The 24,156-nt window shown below is 39.5% G+C and overlaps 1 protein-coding gene across 1 annotated transcript in view; it reads left to right on the top strand.

Annotated features, from left to right (window-relative positions):
- The window catches only part of LOC138038677 (adhesion G-protein coupled receptor V1-like), a 117,641-nt gene extending 97,581 nt beyond the window's left edge, over positions 1–20,060 (top strand). Inside the window, exons 67-87 of the mRNA XM_068884669.1 lie at positions 919–1,067; positions 1,609–1,816; positions 2,293–2,396; positions 3,685–3,804; positions 4,744–4,851; positions 5,760–5,834; positions 6,533–6,697; positions 7,922–7,997; positions 8,562–8,642; positions 9,326–9,450; positions 10,671–10,728; positions 11,236–11,358; positions 11,735–11,839; positions 12,292–12,414; positions 13,308–13,389; positions 13,703–13,805; positions 14,797–14,954; positions 15,881–16,002; positions 17,031–17,225; positions 17,817–17,876; positions 19,177–20,060. Of these exons, the coding sequence (XP_068740770.1) occupies positions 919–1,067; positions 1,609–1,816; positions 2,293–2,396; positions 3,685–3,804; positions 4,744–4,851; positions 5,760–5,834; positions 6,533–6,697; positions 7,922–7,997; positions 8,562–8,642; positions 9,326–9,450; positions 10,671–10,728; positions 11,236–11,358; positions 11,735–11,839; positions 12,292–12,414; positions 13,308–13,389; positions 13,703–13,805; positions 14,797–14,954; positions 15,881–16,002; positions 17,031–17,225; positions 17,817–17,876; positions 19,177–19,458 (2,622 nt within the window). The 3' untranslated portion in view covers positions 19,459–20,060. The remainder of the gene's footprint in view (positions 1–918; positions 1,068–1,608; positions 1,817–2,292; positions 2,397–3,684; positions 3,805–4,743; positions 4,852–5,759; positions 5,835–6,532; positions 6,698–7,921; positions 7,998–8,561; positions 8,643–9,325; positions 9,451–10,670; positions 10,729–11,235; positions 11,359–11,734; positions 11,840–12,291; positions 12,415–13,307; positions 13,390–13,702; positions 13,806–14,796; positions 14,955–15,880; positions 16,003–17,030; positions 17,226–17,816; positions 17,877–19,176) is intronic.
- The last annotated feature ends 4,096 nt before the right edge of the window (positions 20,061–24,156 follow it).

The following is a 24,156-nucleotide window of genomic DNA, read 5'->3' as shown; positions in this document are numbered from 1 at the left end:
TTTATTTGGTTATTGCAGTGTTCCATTCTACTTTTTGGGCATTTTGGGTGACACGAGATTACATCGTTTTGCGTGACATAGCCCCTTTAAGTGCTATTGCTTAAAATGGAAATTCGTGGTTCCGAAACGTTTGTCTGGTTGGTTGAACGGTCAGGTGACCACGAAGTATTGGGGTATGGGATCCTCGAGTTTCCCTCACTCCATCTCTAAAAGACCAACCAATCTTAATTCTCACAAATATGACCGAGGGCTCGGAGAATCGAACTCAATCAATTTGCTTGCAACCTTTGTCCCCAGTTCTCCTCGTGCTTGTTTAGAGTATGGCTTTCTTCGTTGTTACACTTCATCTTATTAACACACGAATTTTTGTATAGAGTGTTTTCACGTGACGTCACGGTGACCATTTTGATGTGCCCAAACGAAAGATCGGCGGCCATTTTGGTGTTCTTAACTAATCCTCCGGGAAATGAGGTCTCTTATCATTCAAACGTCTTCTTTTGTTTCGGTAGAAAAATAAGGTTACTGATCACGTGAGTGAAAACACTCTATAGAAGGTGTAATTTTATCTATACAAAATGTCTTCAGAGAGCTTTTTCAACTCAGTCATCACCGCAACTTTAAGCCTTCTGATCAGCGAAATACTAGCCATAAAGAATTGATAAATATTATTGGGTGGTAAAACACTAGTGAGCCCATCATTCTTTGTACTATTTAGAGTTTCAACATTCTGGGCCGGTTTGATGGCAAAAACATCATCAAATATTCCCCTTTTCTTCTTTGAAAACAACGCTCATTCATGCATGTTGTTGGTTTTGCTCTTCCAATCAAGTTTATGTATATCGCGGTTAAATAAGGCGTGAAGTTAAAAGGCTGATCGTTTCATTATCATCATCATCATCATCATTACTTTTTTCCTAGAAACCTGAGCGAAAAGGTGAATTTCATGTTAATCTTACCAAGATTAACAGTGGTAGCCAAGCGCTAATTGTGTCACCAAGCTCCGCTATCGTGATGGTTCTAGACAGTGATTATCCAGATGGGACTATCCAATTTTCGAAGGACGCAATGTAAGGGATTTTCTTTTGATTTGTGTGACCTGTTTGTTTGTTGACATCCAAAACATGGTCCCCCGAGTGAATTCAATGCCGGTAATCAAAGTTTTATTAATCTTTTTCTCCTATGAATATTTAAAAATTCAAGTAAACTATGCTTCTGTTAAAAAAGATTCGTTTTCCCAAACGCAGTGAAACGTATTCGATTTGATCTCATTTCTTGCTTGCTGATCACTTTAAAATTGGTCATTTCACGTAGTTTCCAGTTTGCACGGGTCAAGCAAAGAAATGTGTTAAAATGTAAAACGCACGTGCACGAGCAGAATTTTGACTCATTTTTTGCCTGGTAGTTACAGCTATCGAGAAAAGAATAGAGTCTTCGTTGTTGGACGGCTATAAGAACCATGTTGTTTGACGTTTGCTGTTATTCACAGAGGCGAATCTCAATCTCTAGTTTCGGTGGCAATCAGGCGTAAGAATTTGACAGATTTACCGTTTGTAACGCATTTTCTGTTCAACAAGGGTCGTAGCTAAGATTTCAACTCTCTTTGTTTAGCTATAAGGCTGTAGACAAGTCGTCGACGGAAGTATCCGTCGAGGTCATTCGGGGACACGGTTTGGATACGGACATCATCGTTTACTACGAGACACGTGATCTGATTGAAAGAATTACCACGAAACCAGGTGTGGAGACGTACCAAGCTCTTGCCGGCCAGGATTATCAAAGACCTAATACAAAGTTTGTCAGATTTGCCAAGCAAGAGGTGAGGATTCCTCTTTCTGACTTAAAATATACTCACCACAGCTCTGCTTTTTCGGTCTTAAATGAATTTATTTACGGTTCTGAAAAGCTTTCTTTCTTGTTTTCTCAGCAGTAACAAAAGAAATTTTTGTCAAGATCCTTTTTTGCCTTGTGATTGGGTGGGACAACAAAGGGTGATACAAGGCCTTTTAAAAGACCAAAAAACAAACAACACTAGGAGACATGTAGAAAGTAGGTTTTTGAATTAACGTTCAGCGATGACTGAAGTTGTACTAAAATGGCATCTTTTACGGCATGCATATAATTTTTCGGAGTTCAAAAATCTCAGAACACCGGATTCATTTTCTTCGCTGACTTTGCCCCCTTACAGCTCTGAAACTCATGCTTTTATTTAATTTGTAAGGCTTTATGATGCTAATTACCTTAAATAAATCTATAACATTATTTTATAGAACACTTTTTCCTTTTTTTTTTCAGACCTCTAAGCTTATTTCTATCGCCCTGACACCATCGAAGGCATCCGCTACAAATTACCCCAAAGCCTTCGAGATTGTCTTGCTGAATGCCACATCCGGAGCCAAGTAAGTCGTACTCCTTTCATGTGCACTAACATTTACCCTAGTACAATGTGAAGGAGGCTACCCATTACCACAGATAAATCGAATTATTGGGAAGATTAGGGATACCTAGTGCCCGTTTCTCGAAAGTCCCGAAAACTTTTCGGGCCCGAAAAGCCATCTGTGAAGTTGCCAACCGCTTGTTTTGGAAAGCCGATCTTTTAACATGTTTTCAAGGTAACAAAAAGAAAAATAACTGTGAAGTTTGACGAATTAAATGCTCTTTGTTCTTGAGATACAAAGGGAATTGTGACACCCGAAAATGGCCCGTAAAGTTTCGGGACGTTTGAGAAACGGACCCCTAGTCCGGAAAGATTGGCCTTGTACGCTACTTTCCATATGCTCAGTTGTAAGATGCCCGATTAAAGCTAACCTTGAACAAAAATGTGCTTTTTTGGTCATTCAACTGCCTTAAGGTGACATGACTTGTATACTGCTCTGTATGCGGTCTAAAGAAGGCCTCAGTGCTCGAAACTGTTATATAGGAAGCCCATAACGGAGTATCACGAGTCTCTTGCATCTCCGAACTGGTATACCAAATGGGAAAGTCATCGGTTTGACTGCTGTTGAGAATACTCGGATTTATTTTCCGATCATGCCCGATTTATCATCGATAAAATCGCATCACTTCGGGTGCGTTTCTCTTGGAAAATCCGAATCCGGATTCTTTTATCCAAAAGCGGATTTTGCGTTTCTTTGCTAAAATCCGGAAATGGATTATTGCTCCGAAGAATCCACTCTCCGAGTGGATTCATTAGATCAGATCTGAATCTGGATCTTTAGGATTCATGATCTACGGATTCAGGATTCATGATCGGGATTCAGGATTCATGATCCACGGACGGATCCGAAAAAAAAAACTACGTTTGACCAGCGGTAGCCTATTGAAAGTACACTTTCCCTCCATTTGCGTGAATCATGGTGACCAATCAAGGTGAGTTTTCAGTTCTATTTTCTTCTTCAATGTACCCGAAACTTATAGAAAGTCAATTTGATACAAATTATATCAATGCTTACCGACCGAAAGTGGGCTGTCACGCCCGAAAAATCCGTTTTTGGATTCTTCGTTTCTTAGGGAACGGAGTATTCTTGTGATCTGAGATCATAAATCCAATCTTGGATTCTCCCGAAGAAACGCACCCTTTGTCCATTGAGCTTAATTTTGACCTTGAAATTCACCATCCCCTTTTAACAATCAACCCGTATAAACCGTAACTAACCTATTAATGACAACTGCCTTTATCACTCTCAGGATGATGCCAGGGTTGAACTCGTCAATGGTCATCATTTCTGACCGCAAAGAGACAACAGCTTTTCTCAGATTACGAGCCTTAGCTCTTCGAACACCACTCACTGACGATGATATTTATGGGTACGTTATTAGTATAGAAAATTGCATGATTCCAAGTACAATTAGGAAGTAATAGGTACCGGTGACTGGTGTCTTGAAATGTCTCACGAGCATCCTGTTAATTTGGAAAGTGTGGAAGAATACTGCAATTTTTGTTAGTGATAATACACTCAACAAAATGTTCTCGATAGTTTCTCGAGGAAACACTTTTTGTTTGTGAACTGCGTTCTGTTGTGGAAACCTTTCATGCAGCTATGGAAACTTTCATTCAAGTTTAAATATTTTTGTTTTAGGAATTTTGCAAGTTGTATTTATTAAGTTATGATTAGCAACTTCTGTCGACTATTTTTTGCGCGCGTGGTTGCCACAGTAACTTATTTCGAACTCAGCGGAGCAAACTACAACTAATTGGGAAAGAACTTATACTGCTCTCGTCCAATCAGAATCGAGTAATTTTGTTGAGTGAATTGAAACTTGAATTGTTCCCTTTTGTTTTGTTTTAGCGTTAATTTTGAAATGGGCATCGTGAAACTCGCTGAGGGTACCCTTTTATTTTTTTTGTCTTTAACCGAATTCAAGGACGCCTTTTCGTTGATGATTGTAATTTTTTTGCGTAACAGTCAAGACTAATTTTTATAAGGAAGTTTTCGACTCTGAAATGAAACGGAACTGAAATAACGTGGAAATATTGCATTCAAATGTGCATAAGGCATATAAGTCTAAGGCGACCTCCCTTTTTGCGCGATAAGGTAAATTTCCTTCTTTCCCTTCGATGGGTTTTCCCTGAGGGGTATATAGGGGATGTCTTTGCTGGTTGGCGTTGGCCATCGAGTGGAGCCTCTAGGCGAGCTCGGGAGGGAGATGGTCGAAATTGCACTTGAGGGCTGCTGACTTGACCACTTGATTCTAATCTATTCTTCTAGGAACAGCTAATAAGAAGTTTCTTGTTTTCTGTTTTAGCATCCTCACCGAGCTTTACAACAGTATCCAGAATAAACTAAATGAAGATCAGATGCAACTGACGCGTGACACAATTACCGTTATTTTGAATTACAAGAGAGATGTGGCGTGAGTAATCAAGCAACAATCCTTGCCAAATTTGTAGGAACCCACGACACAACATTTCGTCTCCCTCTTCCCTCCCTCCCATTCGCACCGATTTTTGGCATTTTAGATATCCACCAGCATTGTTCAAAGGAAGAGAAGCGGGTATCATGTTAGTAATAAGGGAATGAGATTTATCAACACTGTGAGAGAACAAAAAATTTTTAAAACCTGCGGTTATAGTGGCTTTTGCAATTGGTGGGCTATATCGACTCTTATTGGCTTAAAACGTGTTTTTTGTTTCGTGAAGATCAGGAAGCCATCAGAGTGGGGTTGCATTCCCGTTGAACACAAAAGATGGGAGAGAGAGCTTTATTACCTTTTTTTGTTTAAACGAATATTAAAGACAAGCATAATTAAACTAACTGAGTAGGTGAAAGTTACTCAAAATAAAGAAGAGCTACTTTATCTGAGAAACAGAAATGGGTATTTAAACTTGGTGGTAAAGGCGCACTGCTTTTGCCCGAATTCACTCAAGTGCATGCTGCTCCTAATCTTAGGTAGCGATCAGCAGTCACGACTGCAAAATAAATTAGGACGGAACTACTTAACAATAAAAGTCATTCAGCAACATGGCATTAGTTTTTTGGTGGGAAACCTACATGACTGTCGTTATATCATATGCGTACGCTCAACGGTCCTGACACAGATGCCTCTATTTCTAGAAGCTCTTGTTTCGCAGTGGTCAAAGCAAAGAAGCCCACAAGTCTGCATTCAGTTAGTTCATCAGGCCTTGTCATTTAGGGGAGTGAGGAAGTAGGTTAACAAGACACTCGTCTAGTGTAAAGTCGTATATGCGGACCGGCTCAATTTGTCACAGGCGTTTTCTGTACGGTTGATAATCGTAGTCATTTCTTTATCTTGTATTGTAGGTTGGCGGGTAGACTGACGAGCTTAATGATGGAAATCTTCGATGGACTTTTAAACCCCTCCAGAGAAGACACCAAGTAGGAGTTCAAACCTTTATTACAAAATTTACAGGATTTTTTGACGGGAAGCAGACATCTGACATTGTCATTGTCTCAGAGTTGTTGCCACTTTGCAGTCAAAACTGCCTAGAGAGTGTTCCCACATGGCGCCATGTTGGAAGAGGGAAATATTCTTTCGGGAACGGGACTCTAGTTTTATGAACATTCTTCCTTTTGGTTTAGTATGCAAATATAGCTGCGGGTCACATGAGCGAACACACTCTATAGTTAATGATAACTTAAAGTATTTTTTTTTCGTCTTGGAGATGTACTGAATATACCAAAATAGGATCTGTTGAGAAAAAAGTCCCGGTGGCCCCGAATTCAACTTTATTTTACTTTGCATATAAGTAACCGGTTGCCTTCTTAAATTCTTTGACCCCCATGATCTAAAAGTTCATTCTCCTAACTACTTCCATAGATTTCTTCCTTAGCTGGGCATGAGAATTTGGCGTTCTATGAGGATCATACCCTTAAGCTGATAATGATCTTTATTCTCAATACTTGTCTTCCTAACAGAATATGGAAATTGAGGGGGGGAATTTACATACTGATCAATCCTGGCCAGTGTCAAATGTTTAAAAAAAGTGTCTTTCTTTCTTCTTTGTGGTATGGAATTTTTCTTTTATTTTGTCTATAGTGTGTTTTTAAATAAAATGTTGTTTTTCCTTTCCCAGGGGTCAAGAAAAGTTTTCTGTAGTATTTGAGGCGTTCGCGTTTTCTTTGCTGAATGGTAAGTCCTGCCCAGGCTTGCAGGGTGCGGCAATAACAGGAACGTATGCTGTGGTAGAAAGTTTCAGACGAACTCCTGAGCAAATGAATGGACTGAAGTTCAATGCAAGGTGAGTATATTTCGTATGCCAAGTCGCCTGTTCAGAAACGAGGTCAATTCGCTTCTTAAAACCACTCTGGCTATTGAAAAATTTTGAACCAAACAAACAATTTTCTTTAAAAAAGTGTTTGTATCGAAGGAGACATGTATTTTAGAATCAATTATCGGCTCTTTCAAATTTCCCGGACCCCGCCATCTTGAATAATTGTGATGTGCTACGGTTGCCCTTATTGTCTTCACACAAAGAGCAACCATGACCAGGAGCCCATTACCCGGAGCCTCCATGTTCCATATTAACCCTCTGAGTCAACCCTTTCCCGTATCTTTCTATTTTTAGAAGCACCTAGCAGGGGGGCTTTACTGGGTGTTTTAACAATAGCCAATCATAAGAGACCTATGGTCAGCCATTTATTACGTCACATACGTATGTGACGTATGTGAACCACTTCACGTATTTTCTCAGTCACATACGTCACATACGTCAAAAAATGTAGTAGTTCTAAAAATAGAAAGATACGGGACAGGGTTGACTCAAGGGTACAATACAGATGGAAGCTCCGGGTAATGGGCTCCTGCCATGACACGTAACAATTATTCAAGATGGCGACGCCCGACAAATTGCAAACCTAAGCAGCCTTTTTGAAATTCATTTATTTCGGATTCAAACGCTTTCATTCAACAATTTTGATTGTAAACATTTTGTTCTGTGGCGTAAAGTCATTTTCTTGTTTTAGTGGAGGTTCCCTTTAAGGAACGAGCACAAACCTAGGAAAGAATCAATCTTGCTGCAGAATTCGGTTGTCGCTTGAAAGAATTCCTCAGAATTCGCAATGTTAGCAAGATTGAGAAAGTATGGTTGCAAAAAAAATCAGAAAATCGCAAGCAAACATTTCTATTTCAAATCGTTGCTCTCTTGTAGCCTTACAAACTCTGTAATTTCTTTCATTCTTATAGCAGCCATTTACTCAGCATTTTTTCGACCAATCAGTTCCAAACTGGCAGAAGACCAACTTTAGGTACCCAGTTGGATGATGAGCACAATTTTGATAAATCGGTTAATTTTAACGATCTTAATTTTCCTGGTCCTTACTTGTTGTAAGTGGCCATAGTGCTGTGCAGAGTTTCTTCATTTTTGTACTTAGTCGTCAACGCAAAGGCAAGAAACCCCAAAATCTTTTCGAGAAATTTCAAGATCTTCGCTCTATTTAAAAAAAAATGTTTATCTTCTTTGCAGCAATGGAAAAGATTACTTCAAGTATCCTTCCAATTTGTATTCTTCTTCTTCTTCTTCTTCAACGGATGACTCAAACGTGAGTGGCTCGTCCTTGTTTGTTTGTTTGTTTGTTTGTTTCATTCCTTTTAAATTATTTTGTAAAATTGTCCCATGAATCTCGCTTCCCCGAGTCTTAAGTTTATAGATTCGACTCTTTCAAGGAGCAGTCGGTTTTTCTTCCCAAGTGTCCCATCGAGAAAATACATCTCTTCATAAATTATGTAATGTAGTTCCTTTGTCATCTTTCTGGGTTTCCTTTTAAATAAATAATTTGTCCCCCTTTTTCCAGTTATTTTTAAGGGGTATTAATCAAGATGTCAAGTTAAGATTGGTGGAAAGTGACCCCCTTCTCATAGATTTTTATGAACCGAGACAAGGTCGAACGCTTGAACGGTACTAAGTTGAATTTTATCCTGCGCTGGAAACGATACCTCGCATGCACATGAAGTTGTAAAAAACTTCAATTTTGTTTTTCCACGTTTCTGTGTGTCCGTAAACACCTGTATTCTCAGGGAAAAGGAACTTACTATTTCCCTCGTGACCTCATCAGACAAACTGGTTCTTATTCACTTGTTAAATCTCCATATCGCTTATTTTCCAGTGTCGCGATGTTCACTTCATAAATTATCACACAGCTCACTGGTTTAAGAAGCCTGACCAATCACCTGTCATCAGCGACAAGGTTTGTCCTTCGCAGCTCGCTTTAAAATTCTGGGCCCGGTTGTTCGAAAGCCGATTAACTTAATCCAGGATTAATGTAAACTTTTGTTTCATGTTTTCAACTTTTTGGTGAAAATTTCTTTCGTTTACTTTTGTTTTTCAAGATTGACTTCTTCTAATGTAAAGTTTTGCCAAATATCAGCGTTGAACAGCATTTAGGAGAAGAGAAATTAACTCCTTGGTTAATTTTTAATCTGGGATTAGCGTTAATCGGCTTTTGAACAACCGGGCCCTGGATTCCATTTATCCGGTTTTTGATTAATGTTAAACTCTTCCTAGTTTGGAGTGATCTAAGCATTTGATATTTCTTACTGTTTGAAGTCAAAGTGATTCAATCAAATTTCGCGCTAATGTGGTAATGTGGTAAACCGACTTTGAAACTCTATTCTCGAGTAACAAGCGTATCGGAATACGACGGAGTTCCTCAAAAAGTGTTTTAAAAAGACGTAGGAATGAGTGTGCCTGTCGGTTGTAATGCGTAAATTCTCTGATTGTAATTTGAATTTCAAAGTTTCCTTTTTCAAAAAAACAGAAGTAACCAAACGCATGTTCGGTTCATAAGATTCTAGTAATAAAAGCGCAATTCTCAAAATTCACTTTACCCTTTAGCGCTCTCGTGTTGAACTCATTTGTGCGTTTTTTCAGGTTCTCTCCACATCTCTTCGCCCTTCCACTTCATCAGATGACTTCCCATCACCCGTAAGCAGCAGGAATCCAATCACATACCGCATCTATACCAATAACAAGCGAGTCACACCCAAGGGAGCAGAGTGAGTCTTCACTGTTTTTCCTTTTGAATTCCTCATTGCGTCTTATCATCAGCCCTCTGTTTATTTGGTTGCAAAAAGGATTACGTCCTTATTATATACCATTACTAAACGAGGTTTCTGCGATATCCCGTCTAATCAAGGTCGATTCAAGTGGAGTTCATTTTACTTGTCAAGACCTGGATTCTTCCGATATCACAAAAACCGAATTCAATAATTATTTTACGATAAAGTGTTTAACAGAAATCAAGCGATAAAAGTGTTATCGCGAGGACCCCATATTTGTTTCTTTTGAACAGGGAATAAATAATATGTATTTTATCAACAAACTTTGACAATAATGCATAGTGTACTTTTAAGATGGCTCACACCAGTTTCATCAAAAGACCAATTTCGATATCTTAAAATTGAGTCCTAAACAAAGGGCACCATCTCGAGGCTCTGGGTAATGAATATAAGGATTTGTATGAGTTTATTCCCCAGAGTCTGGAGATGATGCCTTTTTGTTTAGGACCGAATTTTAAGATATCGAAATTGGTCTATCTGGAGGTAATGTCTCATTAAAAGGAACAGCGATACTCGGCGTTTCGTCATCTATTGTCATTAATGTGCCAGCCAGAGATCTATTAGCTGTCGAAACAAAAGTTCCTTTGTCCTGTGGTTGGCAAAATTTAAAGATCAAAAGAATTGTTTATAAACAGTGAATATCGAAATAACTCCACAATATCGTTTCACGAAACGGCAATGTTATGGTACCAAATGAAACAGCAGGAATTGGTTAACATGATGCATTCTTTCATGTGACGTAACAGGTCACCATTTCAACAAAGAATCATCTTTAAACACCCTCAGTATATTTTGTCTTTAGTTAAACGCTTACATCTGAAAAACGAACTTGGAGACCCCCAACTTTTACTCTGGAAATTGATAAACAGGCTCAAATCGAACTTTCTGCAAAGTTTAAAGAACATTCTGTGGAGCGGAAAATTTTAGAGATGGCTCTGAATCTGGTCCAGAGATTTTTTTTTAGCTTTGCAGAGACTTTTATTTGAGCCTTTCAGAAGTAAAAACTGGGGGTCACCGAGGTCGTTTAAGGAATTGTTGGTGTTTCATATCGTACCATCTGCCAGTAGCTTAGTCCCTAATCTCCTAAAACGGTTTTGTTTTAATGCTTTGGTGAAGATTTAACATCTCTATGTGGGCATGATCTCTTTCTCTTCTAGTTGCGTTTTTTGGGATTATTCCAAGTCCGCCTGGTCCATGGAAGGTTGCACTTCAAAGGTAGAAACTCTGTTGTTGTTGTTGTTGTTGTTGTTGTTTTGTTCTTTTACTTGCTACGTTCCTGCTACTATACGTTTCCAGTCAATCAAGACCAACGTGTATCTACCATGGTGTGAAGACGTTGATTTTAATTGCAAAGTTCCCGAAAGTGACTACTTTCTATTAACTTCGCATCAGATCCAATCAGACGCCAGGAAAAGCCATCTTTGGTTTCTAATTTGGATGTCTATGCGGGTGAAAAAATTAATAGATGAAAAGCGTGTAACAACTGTTGGATCCTTGCTGAAACACAAGAACGTAACATTTAGAATTTGTTCCCTGCACTTAAGGACCTCGCTAAACCGGGAAACATTGATTCGAAATTGCGAAACATCTTCGGGAATGAAAATGGTTTTCAGTTTGACAGCGCGATAAGTAATGTTATTTAATTTTAGCCACAGACTGACAAAATGAGTGCATAAAATATCGAATTTTTGTTAAAATAGCCCGGCATTGTGTGTTTTTCAGAACGATAAGGGTGAATACGTGGAGTGTCAGTGTGATCATCTTTCTGTCTTTGCGGCTCAAGGCGAAAGTGATGACCGAACTGGTTACAATCTTGCTTTCTTCATCGTGTTTTTCGTATGTTTGGTAAGTTTTTTTTATCTCTAAGAAGGTGTTCACATCAACAAGAGGTTATACCAACACTAATCATAACATCGATTGCAGCCATGAAGAGAAAAATGATTGCTCGAGAACAACAATTGGGTGGATAAAAGCAACTACTCGTAGACGATGAAAATCGCAGTTACAGCAGATAAATAGTGATGATGGTGATGACGATGATGTCAGTGTTGACGATAATGATGACGTGGTGATGACGATGACTATTACGATGTGATGAGGGCGACGACCAAGGCGACGATAATTCTAATAATGGCGATGCATACTGCATGATAAGTCTGATATTCTTAGACAGCACCCCCAGTTCCTAAGCTCATTATGATCTTTTTTTTTTTTATTTTAGGGTGTATTTGCTGTGGCTGTTATCATCCATCACCTGTGCTCCGTCATAAACATGTTTGCTGCTAAGCTGCTGACGCATTTGTTCTTTGCTTGTATGATGGGTCAGGTAAGTGCGCTACTTGAAGCCGGTGACCATCAAACCATTCTCCGCCGCACGTGCCAATTCTTATTCTCGTGCGTTTTCCCTTGTTTCATCTTATTCGAACCTCGAGCTCTTAAGAGACTATGAGCATGATAAAAATAAGGAAATACGCCAATTAAGAGGCTCTTTCCCTTGCTTCTATTTTTTAATAAGCGGTTCATCGATTGCTAACTTCCACCTGATTGGATAGCTTTGACCACTTGAGACCACTGAAAGTGTCTGATGAGTCCGCCGCGCGTTTAAAACATCCTTAGCAGTTGAGGTTTGTTTTGTGCCTGGCGTCATCTTCTGTATTTCAATGCACTCTATTCGAGGTTCAAAATTAGTTACCAACTAGGGGCTACTCAGAACTTTAAACAGCACTTCGTGTGGGCCTACTGACGATTGTACTACGTTTTGCCCACGTTACATTTCAGTTGATGTTCATCCTCGGCGCGTTTGTGAGTCCCAATTTAGTCGATGAACCCATCCGCTGCTCCGTGCTCGCCATGTTTTTCCATTACTTCTTCCTGTGCCAGTTTACTTGGATGTTTGTTGAGGTACGATTACTCGAGTTTATGCTAATATAAAATAAGTGCTTTGTACCTGAGGTTTAAGATTATAAGACGTAAGCGTAAAGGAAACTAGTAAGGCTGCTTAACAACAACAACAAGTGAGTATCCCGTGGTCGTTAAAAGGCATTGTTCTGGTCATAAGTATATCCCTCTAAATCCGGATACAGTATCAAACATTACCTTTAATAGCATAATTATAAAATACGTTCGTGCCTGATCGTTCACGAATGGATCATCCATTCATGGTATAAATGTGGCAAATTACTGGTTATTCCCCGGTGCAGAACTTTATCATTCGAAAGTTTAAGCACAAGACCCTTTCGTTTGCCGTCCTTAGAGAGCTTAAGCAACGACGACGGCGACGGCAACGAGAACCTCATCTCAAAATATAACTTGAAGTTGTTGAAATCACTTCGTAACTATTTCAACCTTTTTAATATGACAAGGGTGCAGTAGTTCCTCAAAAGTGACACTGGTCGGAACGACGCTTAATTTAGAGAAGGAAATGAAAATTCATCCTTAATTGCTGACTTTCTTCGTAAAACCTCAAATTTGGCTATTTCACGTCGTTGTTTTGCAGACGACGGCAAAGAAATGGATAAAAGTGAAAAACGCACGTGCAGGGCGTGCAAAGCTATTGTTTTTGCCCAATAAATATGCAAATTGCGACGTTCTTGTTCCCGTCGCCGTTGTCGTTGCTTAAGCTCCCTCTTGGCTCAAAAAAGTGTCGCCCTAATTCTCCACATTATCTTTACTGCACCCGTCATCCGTGAAAGTTGTTGCAGGAGAGCGGAAGGGAATAAGTCGAGTCGGGAGATGAAGTTGTACTTTTGTGCAGATGTTGCTGGAATTTTATGTCACTTGTATTTGTTTTGCAGGCTTGGAACCTATGGCGAATTTTTGTGCTAAATGATGAGCATACGGACAGGAAATTAGTTATGTTCTTTATCCTTGGATGGGGTAAGAAAAATGTTTTAGCTCTAACTAACGGAATAAGAATTTTATAGAAACAACAATTAAGAAATATTGGAATTTACAAATTTGTAAGCTGGTTTGAGTTTTAAGTCGATAGGTGTCCTAATACACTAGCAGGCCAATTTTGTAAACGTTGCAAAATGCAATTGATATTTAAGTGCCTTCAACGAAGCAAAATTCAGTTCCCAGATGCTTTTGTACTGAGGTCGAATACAGGATCCATCAAAGTAAGAAAAGGTGAAACCGTTATTAACAGGGAACCCACGTTTGACACCAAGTCGTTTTCCGCTTGTCCTAGGTCTGCCTGTGCTTGCCATCGTGTTGTATATTATGATTACACAACTTGGTTTTGGTTGGGAGTTCACGATCGCCTACGCAGATGTTCACGACAACGGAGACATGTAAGTGTGCTCTTAGGTTGCAACATGTTTGTAAAAAAGCAATCCAGATTATATTGACATACCCTGGGTTCACAATAAAAAACACTCCCGTAACTGCAGGGATGGGTACGAACGCGTTTAAAGTAAAAGTAGTAAATTAATGGTTCATTGTTATATGCTCACGTTGTCGTCAAAACCTAAAATTTGGTGACTCCAGGGCCCGGTTGTTCAAAAGCCGATTAACGCTAATCCCGGGGCTGTTTGCATTGGCATCGGTGTAGTGATATCAATCGTCGCCAGTCGTCGTCGTGATATGCAATCGTCGCCAGTTGCATAGCTTTTAACTCACAGCCTTGGATTAATGCTGTCTACTGAGAAAGCAAACCATTCGTACAGCAAGATACATTTATGTCCGTGAAATGAAAGTTGGAAGGATCATTTTTGTTACTTGAGCAACTTAAGCAAATGCAAGCAAGCCATAAAAGAATCCAACCTTGAACGGGAATAGAACGAATGATCGTGCGATCGTAATGCACTTGCGCTTTCAACTGAACTATCAAGCCAGCTGAGAGGTGGCCCGCTTGCCCTCTAAGAAGAGTGGAATTCCTCAGGGATTCACTCAGTTCTGTAAACCCATTAGATGCATGCCCAATTTTGACATCCAATGCCAAGCGTCCCCTCCAGTCTAAGCATGTGCTACCCATTTCCAACAATACTGTAAGGGTAAAGGTTAGCATGATTTTTAGGTTAGCATCTGTTTATCCTTACTTGAGAGGGCAGCGTTTGGGGGACACTTTCTGTCGTTAATTGTCTGTATTCCAAGGAAACAGTGAGAGATGTTGAAATCTGCTTGCATCTAATTTCGCGCATTTCTGGATGTACCTGGATACACTGAGAACTCGCTCTTAGCAACATGGGTTTTTTTTTTTAAAAATCTTGATGGCATGCATGCAAAGACCTTTTTGGGGGCGTTGTCTCAATCCTATGACTTGACTAAGAATTCCTTTCTTAGGTGCTTTATTCCAAATGCCTACGCTGCCCTTGCTGCCGCCGTCGGCCCTGTTCTCCTCTTGTTAATGGGTGTGGCGGTGGTGTTCACGCAAGCGTATCAGGTCACTCCTCAATGGAAACACTATGACGATTTATTCCGCGGCCATTACAATATTAGAGGTAAGATGTAACGAGAAATATGAATGGATGTACAAGCGGCTCTTTCTTTATTATTTTTCCGGTGAAGGGGGACTGGTTGGAGTAGGCATTTACAGAGGTCCATAACTGTGACGCACCGTCGGCTTCCATTGATACCCGCCTCGTAGCTGAAGGAACTACTAACGTTAAATAAAGTGACTTCACTTCACTTCATTCTCCCAACTAGTACCATAGAGTTCTTTGTTGGGTAGTCATGAGAATTTGGTGTTATGTCAAGAACACACCTCTTAACCTCTTAAGCTGATAATAATCTTCATTCTCAATACCTGTCTGACTGACATTCCATTGAAATTGTGAAGATAATTTACATACTGAACACTCCTAGGAGCCAAAGGCTTAAACGATGACCTTTTCCTCTACCTACTGAGTTGCAAGGCCAGAAGGGAACACACAGTCGCTATTAAAGATCTTAATTCACTGTATTTGAAAATGTGCAAGTACACTTGAAGGGTAAATTGGCCGCGTAACACTTGGTAACGACGGATGAATTGTAAGCCAATCAAAATTTGTTCCACATGTTTTTTTCGCTTGCGTTCTGTTTGTCCGTTTTTCTTTCAAGCTCATAGGAAAGTCGCTCTAATAATATTAATAATAATAATAATGGTAATAAAAATAGTAATAATAATAATAATAAATAATAATAATAATAATAATAATAATAATAATACAGATATGGCTGAGCAAGAATGGCCTTCTGGTAGACTGTGAATCAGATATGAAATTAAGGCAGAGCAAACCTGGAACCATGAGAGAACCAATGGACTCAACCCACAACTGATATGGCATGGAGTCCGAGAATCAAGCCCAGGTCCCATGTGTGTAAAGGGGGTGCTCTTTCTACTGCGCAAGCCTTGTTTGCCTTATCGCTTTCCTTTTTTTCGTTGCAGAAATTCGTTATATCATTATGCTATTCGTCCTTGTCACATTGGTGTGGCTGTTTGCGGGGCTGCACGTAGCTTTTGGAGCCTTTTGGATGCTCATCACATGTATCGTTCTGGACGGAATACTGGTAAATGCGGCGTTTCTTTTATCAAGTTTGCATAGTACAGACGCAGGTGTGCGTGAGTTGGTTATCGTGGGGTTTTAGGGACTAGAGGTATCCATTTCGATCGTTGGTAAATTCAGCTTCTTTACGACTTTCCACCAATTTGTGGATCACAAGCTTTTAATTCGTGTTAAAACGGAGAAAATCCAACAGCGTCTTGTAAAATATTATTACAATTTTGTCTTAAGGATTTTTTAATTGCATAGTTTTTCACAAAGCTTCGGAGATGCCGTCAGGGTTGTTTGGAAAGTGATCCGCGCTCTTTGTACGACTTGCACGTTTTTAAGAGACTGGAAAATGCACCAGAAAAATAGAACGCATTTCGTCGTCAATAGTGATAATAACGGTAACACTGGACCGTCTGACTGGAGTTTATCAGGAATCTCTCGTGTTGGGCCAGTTTTCGTTGGGTTTTGATTTTCTCCCAGATAAATTACTCCTTAAGTTACCCAGGGATACAGGCTTTGACAGGCCATAAGAGCAATCTCATGTTTCCTGTCATGAGCAGTTCGTGCCGTTGATATCTCTTGTTGGTATCTTCATCTCAGCCGTTGTCGTCTTCGCTGCTTGATCTCCTTAATGTCACGAAAGAGGAACTTTCCTTGCAATGAATCCTCATTCGGTTGCGTTGTCCTTTGTACGTCTCAAGGACCTTAAGCACGCGCGTTTTTGAGACGCGTACGGCAACCGGAAGTGAATATTTCGCTCGCCACGATAGCCGTCTCTCCCAGATTTTGAAACTTAGGGTCTCTAATAGTGAAAAGATACTTAGCGATATAAATGTGGTTGTGTGAAGACAAGTTGAAAGAGAGAACAACTCACTTCCGGTTGCCGTCTGCGTCTCAAAAACGCACGTGCTTAAGCTCCCTAATAATTTTTCAAAGGCCATCTTGAGGCACACTTTGAACGACGCCAATCCCAGCTCCCTATGGCATTTTTAAATTTCCGCCTTTTAACCAGATCTCGTCGTCTTGTTTTTGTTTACATATTAGGCGCTGTACGTATTAATCTGGTACTGCTGTCTGCGTAACCAGTTGCGTGGCGTATTTAAGAAGTCGTTCGCCGTGACGTCTGTTCCACCGCCGATAGAATTGCGCGAGGACATGTTTAGGGATCGCCCTGGAAGTCCCGCGCACTCAATAGGAAGTCTCAAGAGACCAGTGATGATGAATTCCCCGGATGATCCGGTAAGGCTCGATAAACTAAGTACAAAATAAGTGTACTCCTCTGTCAAGCTCTTAGTGGCAAACCGACTTAAAATATTATAACTATAGTATTATTTTGAGTTTTGTATGCTAACTTTACATGGAATGCACCATTTGTAATCCTAACTTATGGCGAATTAAATTCTACGTACGTAAAAATGAATGTAAAGACGTCTGAGACAAATATAATTTATCTAAAAAATAAACGCACATTTGTTATCGATTGACTTCTCTAGAACGTGAGTAAAAGCTTAAAAACGTAATGGCATAATTCAAAAACCAGATGGGCTCTTTTGAGGCACAGAGCGGTTATGTTTTGATTTTGCACGAGCAATGACAAATTTTACCCTCCATTTGCCTTACGCAATCAACCACCGAACCAATTTCCAGCCTTCATCCTTGGCTCAACCTTTCATGTGTTTTCAGCATGAAGCCTGCATTATTCTTGACCGAGTAAACAAACCCCTTTGTGGAAACAAGTAGTTAAACAGGAAAAATCAGTTGCATAGTGATAAACTGAAGTTAACATTTATCTGTTTTGTTATTTTCTTTTTTCTTTTTCAACCGGGTCAGGTCTATCTCACCAAACTTGAACGACGCATTTCCTCAGCTGGATATCCAAGCTTAAGAATTGTTAGTGAATACTATCCCTTTCATCTCTTAAATTTTGTTCTATTTATTTATTTATCTACAATAGCTTTAAACTTTTAAAGTGCCTTCGGTGAAAGTTATATAAAACTATAATGTTACTGGTTAAAAACTGCATTCAACTTTTAAACATTTTAAAGAGGGATTTTAAACAGTAGAAAATTTAACCATTTAAATTGTTTACAGATTGATTTTCTCGTGCAGCATTCTCAAAGGTAACATTAAAAAATAACATCAGGATTTTGTTTGTCTTTGACACACAAGCGAACATTGGGACTGACGAAAATATAAAGTTGTCATAAACCTTTGTCATAATGCATGTTCCTTCAACAAAACGTCACTCTTCGCATTCACAATGCACGGCACTAAATTAAAGAAGATCGATGCCGGAAACAATTAAAAATATAATGTACCTTAGAGGAAAGTACATATCTAGTTATTTATCACAACTACCCGACCTTGTTATTTTCAGAATGAGAGCTAACAAGATACTCAAGAAGGACTGGGTCCTTTCTAGTTGTTCCTTTGCAAACACCCCAAAGCGCTTTGGGCCCGAAATCAGCATCCGCGTCGTCTAGATAAAAGGGAAAATGAAAAATAAATCCAACTTATTATCCCTGTATCATAGGCCTTGTGAAGTTATGGAGGGAATTATTATTGCAACCCACAAAATGGCCTCCATACTGAAGCTTTGAGGTTTTCGTGAGACCCAACCCAGTTCGCGTTTGTTTTACGAAAATCGCCAGAATTTTTCTAGGTTATTTAGGGCGCCCTAAACCCTTTTGTTTCCAACACTATCAAAATGTTTAGAGTACATATTCTTTTCTTTGTCTGTGAGAAGTGCTTAATAGCCCATATTCGATATATATAAATTCTGTCCCAAACAAAAGACATCATCTCGAGGCTCGGGGGAATAAACTCATACAAATCCTTATTTTTATTCCCCAGTGCCTGAAGATGATGCCTTTTGTTTAGGACTGAATTTTAATATATCGAGATTGGTCTATTAAAGAGTAACTGTAGGTGCTCCCGTAAGCCAACTGTAATTAGTCGTTCGGTCTTGTTGGACAGCAGGACATTCACATGAGAGAGAGAGAGAGTTTACGAGAGTTGCTTCATCGCCCAGTTACTAAGATTAAGCAAAACTTCCTCAAGGGGAATTAATTTTCATAAAAAAACGGACCGCAGTAGGCGAATCAGCTTTCCGCCTGTCTTGAACCATTTTCAATACCTCGTGGTCATGGAAGGGTATTGCGTGTTTGACGTGGACTTTATTTTCCTACAGAGCGACTGGGACGACTTAGACTTAGGAGCCACACCTAAAGGCAGCCGCAAAATGCTGGTGAACTTAGACGACACTGACAGCCTGGGGCGGGTGAACGAAATGTACGAAGATGACTTGGAAAACCAAGATTTTGACGACTTGATATTCGCGTTGAAGACTGGGGGTCAGTATGAGGGAGACCCTACCCGAGACGAAGATAAAGTCCCAGAAATGGACAGCGGCAGATTTGGAGACGATCCCTTTGGACTTCGGAGAATTTCGATCGCCGATACTCACCTATAATATACTCAAGTGTGAAATTGTCGTAAATTTTATCACATAAATATTCTATACTGAGAAGAACTTGGCTTTGTTTTTTAACCTGTATCTATGTGATTCCCTTTGAAAGAAATTTTATAATAGGCTTGTAAATGCAGTCGTATATTTATAACAAAATGTAAATTGCTGAGCTTAAAGTAGAATCAGTAAAACTTAAGCCGGATTAGTACATTTCATATTTACGTTTTCTAATATTCGGTTTACTACGCCATTGTTCTCGAAACAACGAGTCAACACAGACAGCTATTTATTTTTGCTTGTTTCTATCAAACTTTTTGTTACAGTTTTATACAAGAGTGGAATTTGTTTTATTCAATACTAAACTGGAAAACATTATATTTTTTTCTATGGTTTTTTTGTCTTTGTTTCCGGACAACCACGTGTGAAAGAAAATACTTATCATAATGCCACAGCTGGAATTTGCTGTGTGAGGTTTTTCATAGAATGTATCACAAATTATTATTTTTAGCGGATGTCCTCAGTGATGTCGTAAATTTAGATAGGATTATTCATGTATCTAGGTCTCGCAATTTAAGGAATTGTAATAAAATTGGTAGATTATCGTGTCCGTTTTAATAAACGCGAGAGACTGTATTTTGCGCGATAATTCCGGTAACGTGGTCTAAGTCTGCAGAAAAACACTGTAAGAGCCTATTGAAAGTGCAGCAAGGTAGACGAATATGAAATGGAGCGAAAAACGACGACAAAAAAATGCCAATCGACTGCACCATGCAACTTTGTACGGTTGTCAGAACTTCTCTAAAAGCTAATCATTTTTTTCCCTCTGGCAGTGAGAGATCGTCGCCGGCTGGGCCTTGCTTGCGTCACTTTCCGGGAGACCATCGCCCGCCAACATGGCGACTCATTCTCGTAGTCTTCTCCGTGCTGTGACCACAAGTGAAGAGAAAGAACCTGGGTTTGACGACGATGCCAATGTGCTCGCCTTGACGTCATGTGTAAACGAACCATCTTAATTATAAGCTGCAAGAGAACGTGACCTAACCCTTTAAAATTAACAAAGGCTGTATCATAAAAGTGATTTTTAAAACTTAGTAACAATTGAGATAAAGTTTAGCATTGATAATTTATAAAATTGTTTATCTTACGTGTTTTCGCCACTCTTAACTGATTTGTCTTTTGGAAACTAGTTGCTTGGCGACGGGCGAAAGAACTACTGAAAATCAGAGTCCTACGCAGGACTGTAACAACGAGCCGATTCTGTACCTTTGAACTACTAGAACTATGTCGTTTATCTAGATTTGGCACTCTGGTCAGCGGTCTCTACAAAGTCATGCGCCTCAAAGTTTCAAATGCAACTGCAGATGTTTTAGGTGTAAAGCGCCTGTGGGAACGATAGGAAACAAGTTGCTTGGCAACGGGCGTTCTACACCTTTTAAAAAAAAAACCCAAAGTTGCGTTTGAAATGCATGAGAGATTTCAACGGGATAACCCGGACTTCAATATACGTTTCTTTCGTTCATTAGTCCTTTCACGGGAACACATGAGCCCAACAAATTGACCTGCTCCCAACTGTGTGGATTCATAAGTACAAGGAAAGGTTACGTTTATACAAACGTTGGCCGTGTAGCACTTATATTTTAAACAGAGTTAACTGAATAGAGCGTAATGTGAAGTGCTAGATTTCAATCCCATATGAACCATGAACCTCTGTCCTTGTGTGGGCCCATTTCCATCAGTAGGGCTAACGCTCACATGGTTCATATGGGATTGAAATCTAGCACTTCACATTACACTCTATTCAGTTAACTCTGTGTGGATTCATAGCTCAGTTGATAGAGCATTGCATCTGCATCGCAGAGGTCATGGGTTCGAATCCAATTAAATCGGCCTGAATTTATCAGGTGTCTGTTAAGTGACAAATGCTTAAAGTGCCCCTGTGATAATTTTAAAAAAACTTCCTTTTTTCCTCAAATTTTGAAAGTGTGTTTGCATAACACCTGACTGGCAAAAATTTGAGCTTTGATTTTTATCTAAAGGCCGTTTACTTTGAGTGTAAGTTTTGGATTTCACGGTCGGCCATTATTCACGTTCAACCGACCGATCGGACCTCAGAGGGCAACCTCGTTTCCAGGGTCTCTCTTCTCTGCCTCCCTTGTCGTTAAGGAAATCGACCATGGTTGCGGCTAGTCATGTGGCTCCCAAAATCTAAGTGCTTTTCCAAATGTGTGTTAAGGGAGGGGTGGCAGTGTAGGCCTTCTCATCCAATTTTGTGGCCATACGTAAGACGACCATCGAAACGTTTCACGGCACTTACACCCGTGCGAAGGTCCGTATCCAAAGTTCCTTGCGGAGAAAGGGTTTTGTCGAGCAAGAAAGCAAGTGAAACGTTTATCCATGGGAAACAAACATGTGCGGAGATCGATCAGTCAGTGTCATGTTTGTTTTAAAATATGTCACGTATTCACCTCAAATCAAACTGTGTGAACAAGAACATGTGCAGGTATTTTATTTTGTTCTTTGATTTCCGTTTGTCTTTTAAATGTTAAAGAAAGTTATTTATAAGTCGCAAGCTTGTACAGCGAGTAGACAGTTTTTTTGGGAATTTGACTCTATTATAATGCAAAACATGAACCATAATTTGCTATTGTTTTGTGCACCAACATAGACCATTTTACGGATACGGCGGCCATTTTGAAATCCATTGTTTCAAATAGCTATTATGGGATTCTAAGGGGGCAAATGCATACTAATTTGCCCCCTTGGAATCACATAATAGCTATTTGAAACAATGGATTTCAAAATGGCTGCCGTAACCGTAAAATGGTCTCGCTGTCTCATCACGTGATTAAAAACCATCTATTAAGCAACTTACAACTGTCGGTTCAAAGGGATGCTAACTGATGTGAGGTCAGCAGTTGGCTTCCAATTCTCACATTATGAACAGGTTTTTCCTTTTACAAACGCAATTCAATTGCGAATATCTCAAAGTAACCACGGTAGAACTGAAGATGCGAAATGGACGGTTACAAAGCGTTTCATTGATTAAATGGGCGTTTTAGTGTTTGTGTAAATGGATATAATGTAATATCTGTGATGACATTATTGGAGTGATTTAGGAGCATGTGATTAATGTATACACGGGGTGTGTGATAGGGAATAAATCAGTTGCAGTGCGGATCACACGTGGCCTATTGACTAGGGAAGAAAATACTAAAGGCGTTGCCGCCTAATAATGATTTGACCTTTGATTTCTTTAATTGATTTTTTGATTGACAAAATTGTATAGGTGTTCAAAATTATACGCTTTTGAGCCATCTGTCAGCTGTAGTCGGGAACGTGTTGCGAAAGGAGAAATTGTCAGGAAGAATATTTGTTGCTAACCAGTATCTGTGTTATTTTGGAATTAATTCAGTTGGATATCGCCACAGAAGTAAGTGATCGTTTTGATTGTGAATCATGTCATCCGTTCTAGAAATTTCATGATTTCCCGTTCCGATGATAATTTTTCTCAGTGATTATAATTTGTATTTCAAATCGAATAAATTTGAATTGCTACAATAAAGATCAAGATAAATTGTATGATTTGGGGTTTACGTTCACCCCGAAGTCTGCTAACCGGTTTTTAACGAAACACAATGAACGCCGAGAAGTTTGTTCAAACTCGATCATAGTCTATAACTTTATGAGCGAGTTTGACACAGATCGCTACAGGAACAACTGGTACCGAACCGATGATCAGTACAGTCCTAAACGAAGCAGATATCCCCCTTGTTCTCCACAACTAAATTGTCACACGTCGTGTTTCGCTATTCTTTCGATTTCTAATCTTTCCTAGCAATCACTAGAAATAGGTAAGCAATGAGGACATATGTCTACCGCAAAATCTTCTAACAAGAAAAGTAATGAACGAAACAAACGAATATTTGAAGTGCGGATAGAAATGATCCTCGCACTATTATATAAAGGGAAAGTACCTGTGTTGTCATACTTGCCCATTCATTTGGGCTTAACGTGTTTAAATAACCAACAGTAGCGCTTCAAAAACAGACATTTTAAAATTGAAATCCGCCGTCTTTGTTTTTGTGTATGCAAACAAGGCTATGACGTAGCAATAGTCAAGGATTTCTCCGGTAGATGTAAGCAAAGGAAACACAGGCGAGGAGAGCGATACTGACCCAGTTGTAGACAGGCGTTTTACAAAGCGAAAAGCTGCGAGTTTGCAGTGCATTCCCTCTCTCATTCCTGTGAAATAAACGCCTGAAGATCAAGTTTAATCTGTCCACCGTGGCTTTCTACAAGACCCCTGCTACAACTTCAAAACAAACGATCGATTTACACATTTCCATCCGATGGTGAGAGTAATTACCTCGTTTCAGTAGTTTCTGTAAAGATAAAAAAATTTAACTACATTTCAAGTTAGGTTTATTCAGGATTCATTTTACTGCCTGTAAAACCACGTTACAGTGAAAGCCGTCTATCTATTGTTTGTTTCAGTTTTGTCGCTCCAGTATAATTATATTTTGGACTGGTTGACTGAGATTTCAGTATTAAGCAAATGTCATTAAGACCAATAATCACATACCTGAAGAAGTCCTCCGCCTTGGTAAAATGAGCAAATATTTGTATGTCGCATGTTGAAGATTTTTGTCTTGTTTACATTTGCTGTGGCTGACGTTTGCCGCCTAGTTTGATTGACTAGAG

Source organism: Montipora capricornis, chromosome 2 (assembly GCF_036669925.1).
Source record: "Montipora capricornis isolate CH-2021 chromosome 2, ASM3666992v2, whole genome shotgun sequence".
In the NCBI taxonomy this organism is placed as follows: Eukaryota; Metazoa; Cnidaria; class Anthozoa; order Scleractinia; family Acroporidae; genus Montipora; species Montipora capricornis.
Note: the sequence above shows the minus strand (reverse complement) of the source record. Positions and strands in the feature narration are given on the sequence as shown.